Genomic DNA, 19,565 nt, shown 5'->3' with positions numbered 1-19,565 from the left:
GTTTATACGTGAATTTTGTCCATCAAGTCATTTTCTGAAGGTGACTTTGTATGGGAGATAGCGTCAAATGAGATCCGATCATTACGAAAATCAGCAGTAACATTAAAACTTTTAAAAAACTAAGTTTTGCCGATTGATACAAGAACATGTAACATATTTATGAGATCAAAAGCCCTATTCGGGGGGTACGGTTGTATGGGGGTTATACGCAATAATGGACCAAATTAAACCATTTTCAATAGGCTTCATCCTTGGGTCAATTATCTTGAAAATTTGCGACCTGTAACGTGAGCACATGGACACACAGACAGACGGACGGACAGACGGACATAACTAAATCGACTCAGAAAGTGATTCTGAGCCGATTGTTATACTTTAAAGTAGGTGTAGGATTAATATTTTTGGCTGTTACAAACATCAGCACAAACGCATAATACCCTCTCCACTAGAGTGGTGTAGGGTATAAAAAACACACATATTTCTTCAGAATTTAATATAAATATTAGAAAAATTAAATAAAATTTGAAAAAAAAACTTTAAAAATGTTTAAATTAAATGGATGTTGTTAAAAACTTAGTAAAACTATTAGTAAATGTTTTAGTTAAAAAAAATATTTTAATTAAAAGACTTATGGAATGATCCCAAAGATATTTGGAACTTTTAGAAAACATATTCTAGACAGACGGACATTACCAAAAGGACTTCACTAAGGATTCATAAATTAATCTTTGTTACAAATGCTAATGTTACGAAAAAATAGAAAGAAGGCAAAGTCCAACAACATTTGTATGTCAACACTTTTTCAATAATTATTTTTCACTTACATATTTGAAATAAACTAGTAAAAATGAGTAAAAACAAAGTATTTAAAAATTCTCTGTTTTTAAAATTACAAAATAAATAAAATAGTTTTCTATTATATACAAAAAAATCTATTATTTATCATTGATTTTTCAGCATTATCATCTTCCTACAAATATACGTTGATGTTATATGTTTTCCCTCAAATTCACGGAAGAAATCTCAAACTCACTAAATGTCACCAAATCGTCTGTAGCTATCTGTATAAACGGAGAAAAAAGATCATTTCAAGAGTTTTAGAGAACAACACAAATTTTCATTCATTTATACATTTTCCCCCAAAATTTATTGCGTTTGACAATATATACGTAGTGAAAAAGAAAAATACCTAAATATTGAGCAAAAATTTTCAACACTTGTATGCGGCGACAACTAAATATTTTTCTTAGTTTGTGAGCAGCAGTTGAACGATAAATACGAAATTTTTAGAAAAATTGTGCGAATACGGAAACAGACAACGACAATACTAAACGGCACGCGAGTTATGTAAGCAGTATTTAGGCCGTCATTAAATTTAAATTGAAAAAAAAAAAAAATATACATAAAAAAGTTATTTTTATAACTAAAAAAGCTTTTTTTTAAATAAAGAAAAACGAAAATTTGTCAGAAAATTTAAAAAAATTGCAATAAATTAAAACGAAAAAGTAACGGTTTTAAGAAAGTGTACAGTGTTAATAAAACAGGAAGTGTTAAAATTTGAAAATATACATACATATATATACTAAAAGATATCAACCTCCTCACCCTTAAGCAAAGGTTATAAAAAGTTATTAATAAAATCTCTAATTATAAATAAAAATAATTCTATAAAATTTATATATAAAAAAATAAAAATTGTCTAAAAATAAATTTTGAATTTTGCCTTTATAAGCAATAAAAATTAAGCAAAACACACAAAAACATACAAACAATCAAACAAGAAAAGTGTTTTGCGGCATTTAAAAATAGTTGTTGAAATTTTCAAAAATAACACAGCAGCGTCTCCCTGGGCTTACTTACACAGCAGCAGCATCCACGGCAACATCATCAACAACATCATCAGCTACAGCCTCATTAGCAATAGCAATTTTTTATTTTGCTAGCAGCAACATACTCGTACGACATCAACACTTTTTAAAATTTTTTTTATTTCTAAAAGCACCAACAACTTTTAGCCGATGAAAATGACGAAGTCAATCGCATTTTTTTTTAATTTGTTTCTTTTATTTTATTTACGCTGACAAATGTTATTTTTGGCCAAAAATACTATACACGCCACTTTAACATATACAAACACAATTATTTTAAAATATATACAAAGGCACCCATTGTAAATGTTTGCAACATACACAAATAGTCGTTATTTTGAAAAGAAAAAACATCACTTTTTGTATATAGAACAGACAACTTTTTTGGTGTTTTATTTTTCATTCTTATGATTATTTTATATTTCTCTAATATCAAAGCAAATTTTTACAAAATGTGGAGCTAAGAAAACTATTTTTATTTTTAACATAAAAATGCAATTATTTTTGTGGTAAATGGTGCAAAAAAATATTCAACACATTTTAATTTAAAACAGAGATTCTCTATGTAAAATATAAAGGAAAATTTGAAAACTTTATGTGAATATGTTGAAAGAACTTTTAGTATAACTTGCAACATAGTTTTTTTATAACTTGAAACATTGTATTGAAGGAATTTAGGATAAGAACATAAAAAATTGTCAACAATATTATACCCTACACCACAATAGTGGGGAGGGTATTATGCATTTGTGCTGATGTTTGTAACGCCCAAAAATATTGGTCCTACACCCACCCTAAAGTATACTAATCGGCTCAGAATCACTTTCTGAGTCGATTAAGCTATGTCCGTATGTCTGTCTGTCCATCTATGTGACCATGTAACCCGTGTGCGCACGCTACAGGTAGCAATTTCAAGATAAATTGATGAAATTTGGCAAATACTCTTTTTCTGACCCAAGGACGAAGCCTAGACCCTATACAACCGTAGCCCCCGAATAGGGCTTTTGAGCTTATAATTATGTTAAATCTTGTAAAATCTCTATAAAAATCGGCAAATCTTAGCTTTATATAAGTTTAAATGATACAATTTTCGTAATGATAGGGCCTCATTTCACCTCATCCCCCATACATAGTCCCCTTCAGAAAAGGATTTGAAAGTGGAAAGTATCACATTGAAATTCAATGTCATCGTAAATTGCTCTACCAAAATTTATAGGGACAGACCAATTTATCTTTGCCTCATAACCCCTTTTTTAGAAAATCACTTTTTTGTAGGGTATCATATGTTCGGCCATGTCCGACATGCAGTAAAAATGTGATATTTTAAATCTTCTGCCTATATACTACTATACAAATGTACTACCTATATGACGAATTTAGTGCATAAGCATTAACCTAGGTCACCAACATTGAAAAGCTTTTCACAGCACAAACTTTAACAGTCACAGAATCTTTATTAAAATCTAACTTTACAAAGTCTGCACTAAAACCCATATAAATTAGAGGCACTACAGCATAACCATTTTACTCGAACCATCGACACCATCGTACTCGAACATTAATAGGATATTTAAGACTGTAAACATCATAAACTAAGTTCACACTTATAAAAGTACTTATACATATACGTTTTATAACCGAAGCCGAACACTGAATCGGGAATCTGCTTAGTATTTTGATCACCTTTAATTTTGCCAACATTTCCACCCTTTTTCCTCGAGGAAATTTTCCAAACTTTTACGGAATATATTCTTTGAACCAGCTGAAATAAAAAAATAGTATGTGTTCCAAGAGTTAAGATCATTCGGAGTAATGTATATGTTCTGATTATATTTTTTGCACGTTTCAAGATTCTCATGATTTTTATGCTTGTTAGTACTAAGTCAATAAGACTTCGACTTCCAAGAGGCAATTTTCTGATTACTGTTTATCTGAACTTATTGATTATTATGATTTAGAACGTCCCAAAGATCTATGAATAAGAATCAAATACATGTTATTATTACAAGAAGGTAGTCATTTCGATCAGGACTGGGGATCAGACATGTAGACACCTATTTTAGTAAAATTTATATGAGAGGCATTTTTAATTCAAACAATTTTTTGTAATCTATATCTTAAAATCTTTTTAATAGTTAAACATTTAGACCTTTCAATACTTAAACCTTTGTTGTCCCTAAATGAACAGACTTATGTAGTCTTCAAATTTTATAGAAATAACGAAAATAACGATTTGTCCCATTTCGCAAAAAAGTAAATTTTTAGCCCAGAAACTAGATCTAGAGAAGCTTTCTAGTAGAAATATATACACGCCTGGTACCAAATTGACACCAAATTTTTCAATAACATCCGTTGTCAAGTATATACATACATACAACAACAACATGTAATGTTGAGCACGCAACGCTGTAAACATTGCAACAATTCGTTGTCGCAATCTAATTTTTATGCACATCCGTTGTCTATAAGTTAACAAACGTGTTGAGCTTACTATTGACAACGGATTTTGAGTTTATTATGTTTGTTAACTTTAGACAACGGATGTGCATAAATTTCATTACAAAAATCAAAAAATACTAGTCGTAAAGCGAAAAAGTACCACAAAGTCTCACTTTAAAGATTTTCTATCAATCAGGGTACATAAAAGCTAAAGAGTACCATTCATAGAACGTGATAGTACCGAAAACCCTTTCTGCAGATTTTCACTAACTTAGGGCTCTTAATGTTTAATTTTATATTTCTAGGTTCATGAAGAAGGAAAATGTACCAAAAAGTCCCCTTTTATATGTTATCGCTCACTTAATTTCATGTTCTATGGTCAATATTATACGAATAGAAAAAGTCAAAGAAATACTTTAAAGAGCAAAATAAGTATCAAAAAAAAGTTCCTTTATGTGTTTTCACTTAATCCGGCTCTACATTCTTAATTTCATGTTTCTCGGTTCAATATAGATAAAAAGAAACAAAACGTACAATTTGTCAGTAGAACGAAAAAGTACCAAAAAGTCCCCTTTATGTGTTCTCACTTATCCGGCTCTACATCTTAATTTCAAACACATGAAACCAAAACAACTTTCAGCTTGTTAGACATTTATACAAAATGTTTATTTATATATACAAGAATATACCCAGTAGTTCGACAAAGGTCAAACATCCGTAATATCCACTAGGGTCTAACCACAGCGAAACTGTCTTCACTTATGTATCAAAAAAATCTAGAGAGTAGACACTTAAAGTAGCTAAACAAAAGTCCATTGCCATTATTGAGCTTTCTGACTGTCTCTTTGTAATGGATGATGATTGAATTCCTCCTATAGATTATTCACCTAGGTATTCCGGTAGTTAGGAATAAGCCTATGTGATAGATTAAATAGTAGCAAAATCAGAGATGTAACAATTTATGAATGAAATTCGATGGATTTTAAATGAATGTGTTGTTTCTACATAACGTGCGAGTAGCTGAGTAAAAATTTTACTACTATTTGTTTTTTGTTAGATTAACAAAATACAAGTAAAATTGCGCTAATTATGTTTGGTGGAAAATGAGTGATATATAATTATTTTTAATAGAGAACATCTGTACACGAAAAATTGCGAGAAACCTATAAAAAATAGAAATAAAATGAAAACCACTTCCTGTACTCCCAAATAGAAATCACTCTCAATTTCATTTCTCAAGAGAAGGCGAAAAATGAGACAAATGACAAAATTTGTGATAAATAAAAATTAGCAAAAATTAATTTAATAATAAAAGAAAATACACACATTTTTAAGCCAAAAATAATTAAACAAAAAAAAAAATAAACAAAATCAGAAACAGTCGAAAAAGAAAGAAAAACAAACAATTTTACTCAGAGCCGTTAACATGTGGTTCAAAGACATGTACTAAAACTTAATATAAACAAATGGTAGAAAAAGAGGACATTTAACAACTTGAGTAGGAAAGAGGGAGAGCACATTGCACTCTCTGCAGTTCTCTTTTCAAAGGAAAATTCTCATAAGAATTTTAGAGAGTATAGAGTAGAAAAACCTCAAATATTTTGTCAATTTCAATAAAAATTTCTAATATTTTATATTGAATTATACTTAATATATATGTATATGTATATATTTGAATACACAGTCATTTTATCTAGTATATATAGTTTACCCTTGATGTTTTTAAATTTTCTTTTAAATATTTCATTAACAAATTAACAATAACAACATAAGGCCCTCGTATTAATGCATATTAAAACTTAAACATATTTATAATGAAATAGAAATTTGTAAGTATTTTTTAGTATGAATTATCAATTGCAAATTAATCTTAAGATCACAGATTTTCATTATTAAAGCTTCTTTACAAGAAACATCATAGTACTTAATGTTCATTACGGTACTTTTTAAGAACCAAATTTTGCCAAAAGAAATACATTTTTCCCCTGGGTTATTATCTCTGCTGGAGATCTCTTTATATTTCAACTCGCTACTGTGCAAACTTCTCAATATTTTTTTCCAATATTGCATATACTCCTAAATGTTTAGTTGTCATCGCCTTTAATGAGATTCACATTTGGTATTCTATACATTTTTCGATCATATACCATGAGTACTAAAATTTGAAAATTTTCAATTTGACCATCAGTAGTTTTCGTTGCTCGCCATTGTTAGTTGTACGAGTTGTTGCTGCGAAAAAATTCATAATCTAAAAGATGAAAATATTGTAAAAATTTTTATTTAAATTTTAGACGATAGAAAAATATGAGCTCACTTGCAAATAATAGAAATGGAGGGATGTTAATCACTCGAAATGAACGTTCTATGCCAAAATGGGTGGTAAGTAATTGAAAATATTCCGTTGATAAATAATTTCACACTCAGTAATAAGACATAAAATCATGACATGTTGTAAAACAACTGAAATAACATATTGCCCTAGTTTTAAAATTGTTCATTAAAAATGTGATTTATTATGGTATTAAAAATTTTAGTGATTCATTACTTAGTAAATAGTTAACATGTTTAAAGTGATAAAACCAAATAATATTTCTTTTTACGGTCCAAAGACAGAGCAAAGTGATCGCATTGGTCCAAGACCACCACCGCCTCCCTTAACACCGGAAAATGGTCATGCTCCGGCAAAACAACCCAGTTTGCCGCCAAAAACTAAATCGCAACCAGAACCGGATTATGAAGTTATTGAATTCTCTAATCAACAATACTCAAATGCTCCCCTGAGACCAAATTCTGCCAGTTCTGGTTCAAAAACACCAGGTAAGTTATAATCACATTTTTCTCCCCAATTAGTTTTTCTTACAACTTTTCTAATTTAATAGATAATAAACTAAAATGTACTTTATGTGGTTCTGGCAATCCTTGGGTTACCTGTGAAGAATGTGCTCAACAAATATTTTGTGCCTCTTGTGACGATATGTTTCACAAGCATCCCAAACGTAAAGATCATCAAAGAAAGGTATGATCCATATAACATAACAATAAATATAAATTTCCTAAAATTTAACTATTTTCTTACAGACCATCGAAAAGTCACGCCCACCCATACCGCCTAAAACTTTACCCGGTCAACCAGGACCCACACCGCCAGTGGCTCCACCCAGACGCAATAAACGCGGCTTAATGACACCCATCATGCAGCGCAAGGATCAGGTACGCTTCTGCACGATTTTCTAAAGAAAATTCCCTAGACTTTACCGACAATTTCTTTCATTATTCAAAATCGAAAATTGTGTTAATTCTCGTACAGAAATTATTCTGTTCGTAGTTACGCTTGCTTTTTTACGCTGTGCTAACTTATGATTGTACAAGCTTATTATTATTATTATTACTATTCTACATATTATTATTATTATTTATAAATATTATTACTATTTTAAAGAAATTTAAATTTTCTTATCAAGTTTACATTATCAAAAAATAAATAACACAAACCAAAAGAAATCTGAATTTGAATAGTTTTTTTTTTCTCTAATATATACATATGTTTAATGAGTCCTTAAAACATGATCACCATTATATATAACCTTAATCTCAGGGTAATGCTATGCCGGCGCCATTTCCTGTACCTCCATCACCTACACCTTCTATGAAGAATGCATCTTGGCAAGAACGCTTTGGTTCTTTGCCCAGAGGTTTGAACTTATTAAATCGTCCATTGCCCGAAACTCCCAAGACGCCAAGTGAGTCGTCACGTTCAACGACGCCCAAATCAGTATTCGATAATATACAACGTCCACCCTCGGTGGCGTTGGAGAAGATCAAAAGTAAAGCAAATGCTACACTGGATCGCATGCAATTGTTGCAGCAACGCTATAGGCAACAGAAAGAACAAATGGAAAGAGAACGCAGTGGCTCGGTAACAGATCAGGTAACTTTTTTTCTTCTAACAAGAAATGAGAATTGTTTAATTAACTGAGAGAAAGAGTTGATTTCATATAACGCTCCAGAAATATGTGTAATTTTGGTGAGCGCAACATTTCTCTCTCTTTCTCTCATTTATGTCATTCCCTCTCATTTATTTTCATGTAATTCAAAATTGTCTCGTTCTCAATGTTTTCATTGTTTACCTCTCCCCCTTCTCTCTCATATATAATGTATTGTTGGATCTCTGGTCCGTGTCATGTGTAATCCTTCCATATTGGTATCGTATCGTATCGTTGTGATGTCATTGTCTCACTGTAAACAGAATATGTCAGCATTCGATCAATGGTCAAGCATTTCACAATCGCCATCACATTTTCGTTCTGGCAGCATGTCGTCTGGTATCAACTCATCCCATCTAGACCTAATGGATGATAATAATTTCAATTTGTTCCATCAGCGTCAAATGGCATTACAGCATCATCAAATGGCCGTACAACGGGCCAATCAGTTAGGTCAACGTGGCATGTCCAGTTCGGTATTTAATCTAAATCAGATAAACCGCAAACAGAATGTAACAAACAATGGTTGGATGAATAATCCCATGCAACAGGTACAAAATTTATATGTAATTAAAAAACTTCTATCAATTATTGATCTAAATATTATTCTTTTAGGCCCAGTCCATGGCTCAGTTAAATTGTGCCAATTGTGCTCAGCAACAATCTCAATGGAATGGACCCAATCAGCATCATATGCATATGCATCAAGATCCCTGGAGTAATCAGTTGTCATCACAGCAACATTTAAATCGTTCCAATATGTCTTTGAATGTTCCCGCTGGCTATATGATGCAACCACACATGAATGGCATGTATCCACCACCGACTTTCATGAATCAAAGAGGTTTCCAACAAATGTATCCACAGCCTTACATGGGTGGTATGCCTGTAATGAATCCAGGTTTGTTCATATAAAAATAACATTCTAAATATTACAAATGATTTCACATGTTGTATTTCTTGTTGCAGGTTTAATTGGTATGCCACCTTCCACTTCTCGCGCAGCTTCACGAGCTGGTTCTCGTATGGCTTCACCAGCAATGAGCCGCAAATCTGTTACATTAAGGCGCAAACAACGTTCTAGTTATATCGACGATGAAGCTACCGATGATGAAGATTCCGATGAAGATGATCGTCGTTCAATAACTTCAGCTCGTTCTGGTGTTTCAAGAACTCGACAAAGACGCATGTCCAGTGCTTCCCAATTTCCTCTAGACGATGATATTGAATTATCGCAGTCTAAAGCACATCGCAATCGAGCACGCAACCAGCGCAGAGATTCAATTGCCAAATCCGTTCATAATGATTGGGCACCAGGAAGAGGAACATCTTCCAGCAATAATAATAATCGTTCGGCAGATTCTGGTTTTAATAGCCCGCTCAAACCCTCACGTATATATTCAGATCTGGATTCAGAAGGTTCGGGTACCAGAGCTTTAGTACAAGCCAAAATCGAACAAAAACTAAAAGAAGAAAATCTTAAACAAAAGTCGTCAAAACCTAAAAGGCAAAGCCAGTCCCCAACACCCCAAAAGACAAGTGCTGCAGTACAAACACCGGCAGTAAAACAAACAACTAAACAAGAAATAATCGAAAAAGTTGTGGACGAACCGGTAAAACAAGAGAGACAGCCATCGGCAAGTGAATCGGAAGAAGAACAGCAACCTATTAAAAAGGAACAGCAGCCATTAGAGGTGGAGGAAAAACAAGAATGTGCTACAGAAGAGGAAGAAGAAACTAAAAGTGAAGAAAGCGAAGAATCAGAAGCTGAACAAGAACAAGAAACTGAACAAATTGAAGTCAATGAAATAGAAGAAGACGATTTGGGTCCTCCACCCTCGACACCAGACCACGAATGGGAATGTGAATTTTGCACATTTGTTAATGAGGCCAATATAAAAATTTGCTCTATATGCTGTAAAACTCCCAGTATCAAACCAAAAAAAGCTATAAAATCTATATCTCCTCCTAAACAGATTAAAACACCTTTGGTTAAAAAAGAGAAGGGACATGCCAAGGAGAAAGAAAACGAAAAGGAAACTGTCAAGGATCATAAGGATAAAAGTGGTACGATTAAGAAGAAACCATCAACGTCGTCACAGTCATCAACCATGCAACACACTACAACAAATAACACTGAAACTACGAAAATTACAAACAACATTCAGACAACGAACACAGACTCTGCTCACACTACAGACGATGCCAACAATTTAACGCTCAAAACGAAAGGTATGCGTAGGAGAATTTCCTTTTTGGAAGGAACCAAACTCTTTTAAAAAACATCAAGTCCAAACAAACAAACCAAATCACAGCCCCAACAAATCCATACCACCATTTTATTAATCTTAATAACCGTAATTATAATTAATAATGATCTTCATAACATTTTATACATTTTGAAAATTATTTAATTTTTTTATTTATACCTAGATTAACAAAATATTTAAATACATCCTCAAATTAATATTAAAAATTTGTTAAACCCTACACCAGTGTTGTTTTATTAATGAAATGTAAACTATTTTGTAGAATCTGTGGAGGACATTTGGGCTACATTGGATGAGAATATTCAAGCTACAGCCCATGAGGTCACACGTAAGGCTGAGTCTAAAAAGTCGTCAAAAGCATCTACAGCTTGCGGTACTTCTTCGAAGTCAGCAAGTGTTGAGCGACAGGAAAACGATTCACGACAGTCTCAGGCCAGAGAAATAGGTACTTCACCACCACCTCAAAGTATTTCCACTCAAGTAGGTTTTCAATATTGAAACGTACATAATATTCATAGCATTAATGCACCTTTCAATTTCACTCTAGACTTATGACACTTTACCCATACATAAACCAGAAACTAGGGAAGAACCTATTGCGAAACCCACATCACAACCCTTGTATAATGATATGATACAAGTAAGTAGGCCATTGAAATAAAAAAACTCCTTTTCGTTTACACCTTCCTAATTTCATTTTATTTTGTTAGCAAACAAATTTTCCTCCATCTCCCAAGATACAAGATTTGAAATCTTTCGAAGCCGAAGTTTTAAACAAGATACACAATATCAGTCATGTACCCTCTCATCATCACTATCAGAACAATCATCATCATGCGAGTCATCCCATGTACTCCTACAATGAACGTCAGCGTTATCGTAGTAACAACGATTTACGTATGGATGATACAATGTCTATGGATTTTGAGACATTTAATGGCTTAGGAAGGCGTCAACCATCCATAAGTGAATTGATGCTGTTGCAAAAAGTATTTAGTCCACTCTGTTTAAGCATCTTTACCTTTTCATTGATTTCTTTGTTTCATTTCATTTCAAGACTTCATCACAAATGCACTCACCCTTGGGTGGTAGCATCTATGATTTACCCTATCGCGATCTCTCCTCTCTAAGAATCAATGACATGGAAAACCATAAAGTAGTATTAAATAACGTAATTCTCCGATCAATATAATATTTACTAAACAATCTTTCCCTATAGGAATCTGATTTATATAAACACACCACCGAAGAGCTTAATGCTGCCTTGAAATACTGTGGACCTGATATGCATCCTTTAGTATGGTTACGAGACAACTGGCCTAAACTGATACAAACAGTACAAAGTTTGGCTACCAAATATGGTCAGGAGAGAGCTGAGAATACTATTGGCACTATATCACAGATGGAAGCTAGAGATGCCCTACGTCTGCATACCGGCAATATATGGCAAGCAGTATCTGAGTGCATAGAGCAAAGGCAACGCAAATATCGTGACATTTCTTCAAAAGGCAACTTTTCCCGTGAAGATATTGTAACAGCTCTAACCACACATCAAGGCAATGTCGAGTTAGCTCTACTGGACTTAAGTCGCACACAACTGAAACCATTTCTTATGAGAATCTGGGGTTCACCAGGGGGTGTAGAAAATGAGAGCGGTTCTCTGCCTTTGTCCGTTTCGCCACACTCATCAACACAATCAACACACTATAACATGGACAAAGGTTAGCATTAGATTTATTAACAGAACATTTTATGAGGCTCATCATTTCATAGACTTTTTTTGATTCTCCTTCTTCTCCTTATTTTTCTCATTGTAGACATTCATAATTTCCTCAGTGCCAATGCTTCAGAATGCATGCAAACACCAAATGCTACTGGTGCTTTTTCTAACAATAATCAGATGCCATCACCATTTGATCGACCAGCCTCATTAAACTCTCCATTCGAAAACAATAATCACATGCTCGATAATACATCCAGTTACAGTGCGGACAGTAAAGACTTTGCCAACAGCCCGCTACCCATAGATGAAACGATACTCAGCAATAAAAACGTTCTCAAAGATCTTGAGACTCTGATTGGCAATATGGAACACAATCAACAAAATCAAAACGAACAAGTACTACGATCAATACACGATATGATTACTAATGGAAATCCCAAAACCGATAACGAATATGATTCCGAAACCATGAGAATATTAACCAAAAGCCCCATAACCTCAACTAAATTTAAGACTACTCCCAAAGACAACAATTCCGAAAATGAAGCCGATGTTAAGAACTTTGTTTGGCAGCATATACAGGAAATTGTACCCAATCTGGTGCAACAAGTCGAAATGGAATTAATGGAAGATATTGAAGAAAAACTTAAAAATAATGAAGAAGTTGAAGAAAAAACTGAAATTCAAGAAATTACACCGGAACCTGTACAAGAAGCTCCTGCACCACCACCACCGCCACCAATAGATCAAGATGAATTTCTCATGGAAGAAGTTATAAAACCAAATATCAAAAATGCTTCCATTCGAGAAGAATTGCCACCCCAATATGTTTATACTGCAGAAATTGCCACTTTTCAATTGGCATTTGATAAGGGCTTAGAGAGAGAACATGAAGAAGAGTTCGATTTTGAGACATTGGAAGAAGCTTCGCGACTGGTGTTTAAGTTGTTTAAAGCTCCAGATGCTCAAATTCCTCAACCGACAGAAGAGACTGTGCAAGCACCAGTTCAGGATCATAAAAATAACAATGCAGATTTGCCAGAAACACAAGTCCAAAAACCAATTCCGACTTTAGCTCAATCTGTTACTATACTTAACTACATACCACCAACAGAAGAGAATAATTTGGAAAATCAAGTTCAAGTATCTTTCAATTCTGGTACTCAAAATGCAATTCCAAAATCTTCTGACAATGACTCTTTGTTAGAAAATCAAATGCCCTCTAATTCGGCAACTGAATTAAATCCTGAATTGATAACAATACCCAATGTGGTAAATGTGGAAGAGACTCTGGTACAAAATCCATCAGCTTCTGGATCTCGATCAGATTCATTGCTGAACAACAATGAAATCCCAACTACACTTCGTAAAGATAATAACAAGGAAACTATTGTTGAAGTAATAGCTTTTTCTGAAAATCAGTCTGAAGTCTTGCCAGAAATTAATAATCGAAACATATCCGAAAACTTGAGTGTAGAAGAACCACAAGCTCCAAGTGCAGACACTTCACTCAAATCTGATGAAATCCCAAATACATCCCAAAATGTCAATTTACTTGAAACAAATCTTCTAACAGCAGTTCCCACTAAAGTTGGCAATGATGCAGTAACAACGAATGCTGGAGTTTCAAATCAAAATTCTGAACCTCTGAATTCCTCCGAAATCATTAAAAGTCCTGTTCCAACACAAACTGAGGAGCCTTTAGTTAAGGAAGATAACTCCTCAACAAATAATAATAACGCGTCCCCTATGAGCATTAATCAACCTGCAGCATCATTATCTTCGAATGATGGCAACAAAACTCCAATCTCTGAAACAGCTCATACATCTGATTTTACACAACCTATAGAAGAATCAGCAGTAGTTATGAAAGCTAAGGAGAAACATGAAAATCCAACGACATCAAGCCAAAGAGGAAAGTCCAACAAACAATCTAAAATTAGAACTAAAAATATTAATCAATACAAGCGAACTACTTTAAAAGATCTTTCAAAGGAACTAGAACAAGCTGAAAGTGCAATGAGCAATGTTGAAAAACCTCCAACATCTGATATGCCTAACTATTCTGAAACAACAGGAAATACTGCAAATACAACTGAACAAGAGCCTGAAGTGGTAGTTCAAAAAGATAATTCTTCAATAGATCATATACAACCATCTGAAGAAAATATAGAAAATAAATCAGAAACGAGCTCAGTTCCTGTGGAACAACAAGGGGATGAAATACAACCATCTGAAGAAAATATAGAAAATAAATCAGAATCGAGTCCAGTTCCTGAGGAACATGGTAATGTTTCAAAAACTTCTAGCACACCAAAAGAAATAGTTTCCGTAATTGAGACAAAAACTTCAACAAATGAAGCTTCAGCATCTTCATCAAATAAAAGAGTATCCAAAATTCCTGTACGCAGAACTGCCAGCAATAAAAGTTTAATAAATACATCCACCACAATCTTAAGAAAAACTAATTCAAATGAGATTGTAAAAACGAATGAACAAAATGTGCCTACAACAGTGCCATCACAGGTGGTGGAAATCCCTCAAACACCTAGCGATTTAAACAACTCAAACAATCTTACTAATGATGAGATAACCGAGGATGAATCAGAAGAGGAAGAACTTTATAGTATCGAAAGCGATACCTCCACAACGGAAGTAGCTTCTAGAGCTGATCAATTTCAATCTCCTAGTACCACTAGTGAAATGTTCTTGGTAATACAACAGGAGACAACAGACAATAATAGTACTATTGCACCATCTACAAGCAGTTCCACACTACACTCTACTATCAGTCAATCTTCTGGTTTAAAATCACCAACTGAATTCATACCATCCGGTGATCCTGCGAAACAAAATCTCTCCGAATTAGTGGAAGACACCCAAAGATTGATCAAACAAATGAAAGATGAAATAAGTATAGATGATTTCGAATCTTCTACAGATGACGAAGAGTACACAGACGAATACTCCGATGAGTATGATGATGAAGAAGAAGGAGAAGAGGAGGAAGATGAAGACTGGGAAGAGGGAGAAGAGGAGGAAAAAGAAGACGAAACCGGGGATGAAGAGGAATATGATGATATCACTGAAGATATAACTGAGGGCAACGAAGAAGAATCCATCAGCAAAACTCAATCTCCTCTACTAAGCCAAGAATCTCAAGATCACAGAGATATACACAACAGCTCAGCTTTGTCCAATATAACCGAATCATCTGATCATTCACAAACATTACTATCTGATCACTTCGAACAGGATGAGCCAATAACTGAAACAGAAACTAATGATACACAAAATCAAATTAACTCTAATGAAGAAACCGCTGCATTTGTTGAAACGGAAAATACTTTACCAGAGCTGCCAGTAGAAACTGTGATTGATAATCACTTAGAGCAGTCACAATCTTCTATGCAATTTGTAGAATCGGAAAATGTTTTACCGGAAATGTCAGTTGAAACGGTTTTACAGAATGTCAATTCATTATCACCAAAAGATAAAGCATTGAACACACAACAGCATTCTAATACACAACATGATTCCGAAGACAAATCTGCATTAGTTAGTGGTTTAAGAGATATACTTTCAGCTTCTACTACTATAGCCAATGAATTGGAGACAGAGAATGACTTACCGGAGTTGCCCGCGGAGGTAGTTGTAGTCAATTCGAGAAATGCTGAAGCGATACTGGAACCTGTAGCAATTTCACAAAGTAAACAAGAACTACCTACAACTTCTAATAAACAATCACCAACAACAGAGGTTAACTCAAGCGATTCGACTAAAGAAATTCAAATTGAGGATCAGTCTACCAAAATATCAGATGATCTACCATCAACAATAAAGAAGCAACAAACAGAAACTGAGGCTTTATTGTCAAATCAGGAAGCTAATTTACCTATAGGGATTAATATTGAGGATCAGTCCATGGCAACTTCGGAGGATATAACATCAACAATAAATACACAACAAACAGAAACACAGACTTTATCTTCAAGCCAGGCAGCTGATTCTAATGAAGCAGATTTCGCAAGTGTCAAAAATGATATGCCATCAACAAGCAATGTTAAAACAACATCTCTACCGAAACCAAACTCCCAACGCAAAGTTTCAGAAGCAAATAACGACAATCTGCCCTCCACTAGCAAAGGAATAACATCCTCCGAAAACAAGAAAAAGTCAAATGAGGAAGTTAAACCTTCAGTGAAAAAACCGCTAACAGCTAGTAAAATACCTAAACCTAAAGAAATGCCCAAGGAAACAAAAACAAAAGAGACCACAACAGCAAAACCACAAAATGAGTTCAAAAAGAAATTATACACACGATCAAAATCATTTTCTGGACCAACAACACCAATTGGCATAGCATCCGTAAAAACTATAAGTCAAAAGTTTATAAGTCCAACTCTTAATGCAGCCCCAACACCCACACCAAAAGTATATCCCACCGTTAAAAGAAAGTCTTCTATTGTAGAAGCTATAAATAAACTTACTAGACCCACTCCCTCTAGCACAGAAAAGCCTGCTGTAAGTTCTCTATTCAAGTCGAGAACTCAGCCACGCATACCGAAAAAGAAATATCACGAAACTTGTTTTTCGGATGATGACTATGAATCCTCATCGGAAGAAGAAGAACTAGAACCTTTGGAAATAAGGCAACGTAAATTAAGTGTACCCGTTTTCAGAGCATATCCAAGTGTTCAAGAGCAGGTCCAAGAGGAGGTTAATACGGAGGTAAATTAATTATACAAAATTTTAAAAAGGAAGCATTATATGTCTTTATTTATTCCAGGAACTTGTTCAAAAGTTCATGAAGGAAGAGCTGACTGCCACTATTGCAGAAGCTCAAATTGCTGCCGCTTTGGTTTCTATGAAATTCCAACAAGATGTTTCATTATGGGCGGCCAAAGAGTGCAGCGATCTTGATCATGCTGTGGCCTTACTTAAACAGGAATGTGAACTTTGTAGCGGCACTTATGCCCTTAACCAAATCGTATCCATGCTCAAATGTACCCACAAATGTTGCAAGCAATGTGCCAAAACTTATTTCACCGTACAGGTAGCAAAGACATTTTAAATTTTCTTGAGATCAATTTAATGTTCATTTGTCAATTTATTATAGATAACCGAACGCAGTATTAACGATTGTAGTTGTCCTTTCTGCAAATTACCCGAACTGCATAATCAAACCGAACATGAAGATGAAAATCTGGAATATTTCTCCAATTTGGATATATTTTTGAAAAACATACTTGAGCCAGAAGTTCACGAATTATTCCAACGTAAACTAAGAGATCGTACACTACTCAAAGATCCCAACTTTAAATGGTGTGTACAATGCTCTTCGGGATTCTTTGCTAGACCCAAACAAAAGCGTCTTATATGTCCCGATTGTGGTTCAGTAACCTGTGCTCAATGTCGGAAGACGGTAAGCTAAATTTTATATATTCCATTACATACAAAATTTCTAAGATTTGTTAATGGGCTTGCAGTGGCAAAAACAACATGAAGGCATTTCCTGCGATCAATATTCTGAATGGGAATCAGCCAATGATCCAGAGGTACAAGCTAAGGGAGTTCAACAGCATTTAGAACAAAATGGCATCGATTGTCCCAAGTGTAAATTTAGATATTCTTTAGCCAGGTAAATATGCACTATTCTCCAGAGTATACCACCAATAACAATTCATAACTATTTCTTATAGAGGTGGCTGCATGCATTTCACTTGCACCCAGTGCAAATATGAATTTTGTTATGGCTGTGCCAAACCCTTTATGATGGGTGCCAAATGTAACATTTCACCATATTGTGCCAAATTAGGTCTTCATGCCCATCATCCGCGTAATTGTTTGTTCTATTTGCGTGACAAACTGCCCATACAGCTGCAGATTCTGCTGAAAAATAATGCTGTACCATTCGAAGTGGATCCCATTGAAACGCCCGAGAACAGTGTGGATGATAATGAGCCAAGTTCATCGAAAAAGAAAGAGTTGCTTTGTCCCATACCCATACAAAAAGAAACACCTACTGGTCTGGTAGATACCAGATGTAATGGTGATGTGCCCGAAAAACATGCAGGAATGTGTCGGTAGGTCACTCCTTATTTTTTAATGTTTACAAATATATTATTTATATGATTTCAATGTTCTTTAAGCACTCATTATGTGGAATATTTAACGGCCAAAGTGGCTAAAGCGAAAATTGATCCTTTACCCATATTCGATTTGACGGATTGTGTTCAAGAGTTACGCCGTCGCGGCATAGCCTTACCAGAACGTGGTCCTTGGGATACAGATGAAATCTATAAAACTATGTGTGCTGAGGTAATTTTGAATTTTTGAAAATATCATAGATGTTTGTTTAAAGAGTTTTTTTTATTAATTTTTAGGTTATACAAAAGAATATACCTTTAGATATGGCTTAAAAACGCATTATTGGGACTGTCTTTTTTTTTTAAAAATACTTTTTTTCATATTTTAAATTTAGTTTTAACTTAAATTCATGTTTTATTAAAAATATTTATTTATATTGTCCAAATAAATTTATAAATTATATTGATTGTAGTAACAAAACAGTTTTGTCTTTTAATTTAATGGAATCGGTTTTATTTTCAAGGCCCAGTATTCCGTTATTTATAAATTTATATTACAAAATATCAATAAAACCAAAATCTCGAATTTTCACTCAATACTATATTTTCAAAATCTTTATTTATCACTAAAGATTGCTTAACAGATGGCTCCAAACAAATAAATGGCGAAACGGGAGCGGGCATTTGTACTTCCAACTTCCAAAAGGCCATTCTCATGGGATACTATCCTTCAATCTTTCAAGCGGATATATACGTCATTTTTATTTGTGCTAGGGAGTGTTTAAGGAGAAGAACCAAGGGATTAAGAAGGGCGGACTGCCTGGCAAATAGGTGCGCTAGTCCCCAATATATTGGTCCTGAGCTCTTCTTTGGTATTCTCCCAGGATATACCAAGGCTAAGTGTGACTCTTGGGTAAATTCTGAATTCGTTCGCCATTGGGAAGCAATACCAGGGCTCAGACAAACAAAGCGTTTTATAGCACTGTCAAGGGGAAAATCCCAAAAGCTATTAGAGCTAAACAAAAGCGATCTTAGAGTACTAACTGGGTTATTTACTGGACATTGTGGTCTAAGATACCATCAATTCAATCTAGGCAACTCTATAACGAATCTATGCAGATTATGTGGACTACAAGATAACATATTCTATCTAACTGCCCATTATTGGGGACTCGCAGAGCAAAGTAGGGGGA

At 34.2% G+C, this 19,565-nt stretch overlaps 1 protein-coding gene across 13 annotated transcripts; it reads left to right on the top strand.

Moving 5' to 3' along the window:
- Positions 1-1,234: 1,234 nt before the first annotated feature.
- LOC119616335 (E3 ubiquitin-protein ligase lubel) lies at positions 1,235-18,734 on the top strand. Of its 13 annotated transcripts, none has more exons than XM_037972700.1 (21): positions 1,235-1,617; positions 6,599-6,686; positions 6,917-7,124; positions 7,187-7,323; positions 7,386-7,517; positions 7,903-8,235; positions 8,554-8,841; positions 8,906-9,191; positions 9,260-10,357; positions 10,823-11,040; positions 11,108-11,200; positions 11,271-11,549; positions 11,618-11,716; positions 11,780-12,281; positions 12,378-17,014; positions 17,073-17,339; positions 17,403-17,708; positions 17,773-17,924; positions 17,986-18,369; positions 18,436-18,604; positions 18,670-18,734. In XM_037972700.1, the coding sequence occupies exons 2-21, from the start codon at positions 6,612-6,614 to the stop codon at positions 18,703-18,705; spliced, it is 9,699 nt and encodes a 3,232-aa protein (XP_037828628.1). In that variant the 5' UTR covers positions 1,235-1,617; positions 6,599-6,611; the 3' UTR covers positions 18,706-18,734. The 13 variants fall into 13 exon arrangements, with proteins under 13 accessions (XP_037828628.1, XP_037828623.1, XP_037828626.1 ...); XM_037972695.1 differs by having other exon boundaries at positions 9,260-10,522; XM_037972698.1 differs by having other exon boundaries at positions 1,236-1,617; positions 8,689-8,841; positions 9,260-10,522.
- Positions 18,735-19,565: the final 831 nt, after the last annotated feature.

This window comes from Lucilia sericata, unplaced genomic scaffold (assembly GCF_015586225.1).
Source record: "Lucilia sericata isolate MDLA Ls3-8-SP2 unplaced genomic scaffold, ASM1558622v1 Contig000067F_arrow, whole genome shotgun sequence".
NCBI classification, from domain to species: domain Eukaryota; kingdom Metazoa; phylum Arthropoda; class Insecta; order Diptera; family Calliphoridae; genus Lucilia; species Lucilia sericata.
Note: the sequence above shows the minus strand (reverse complement) of the source record. Positions and strands in the feature narration are given on the sequence as shown.

Excerpts from the sequence above, each read along its gene's own strand:
- LOC119616335 (XM_037972695.1), top strand. The coding sequence starts at position 6,612 with ATGAGCTCACTTGCAAATAATAGAAATGGAGGGATGTTAATCACTCGA. Across the intron at positions 10,523-10,822 it reads TTTAACGCTCAAAACGAAAG|AATCTGTGGAGGACATTTGG; the intron begins GTATGCGTAGGA and ends ACTATTTTGTAG. Across the intron at positions 17,015-17,072 it reads AAGAGGAGGTTAATACGGAG|GAACTTGTTCAAAAGTTCAT; the intron begins GTAAATTAATTA and ends TATTTATTCCAG.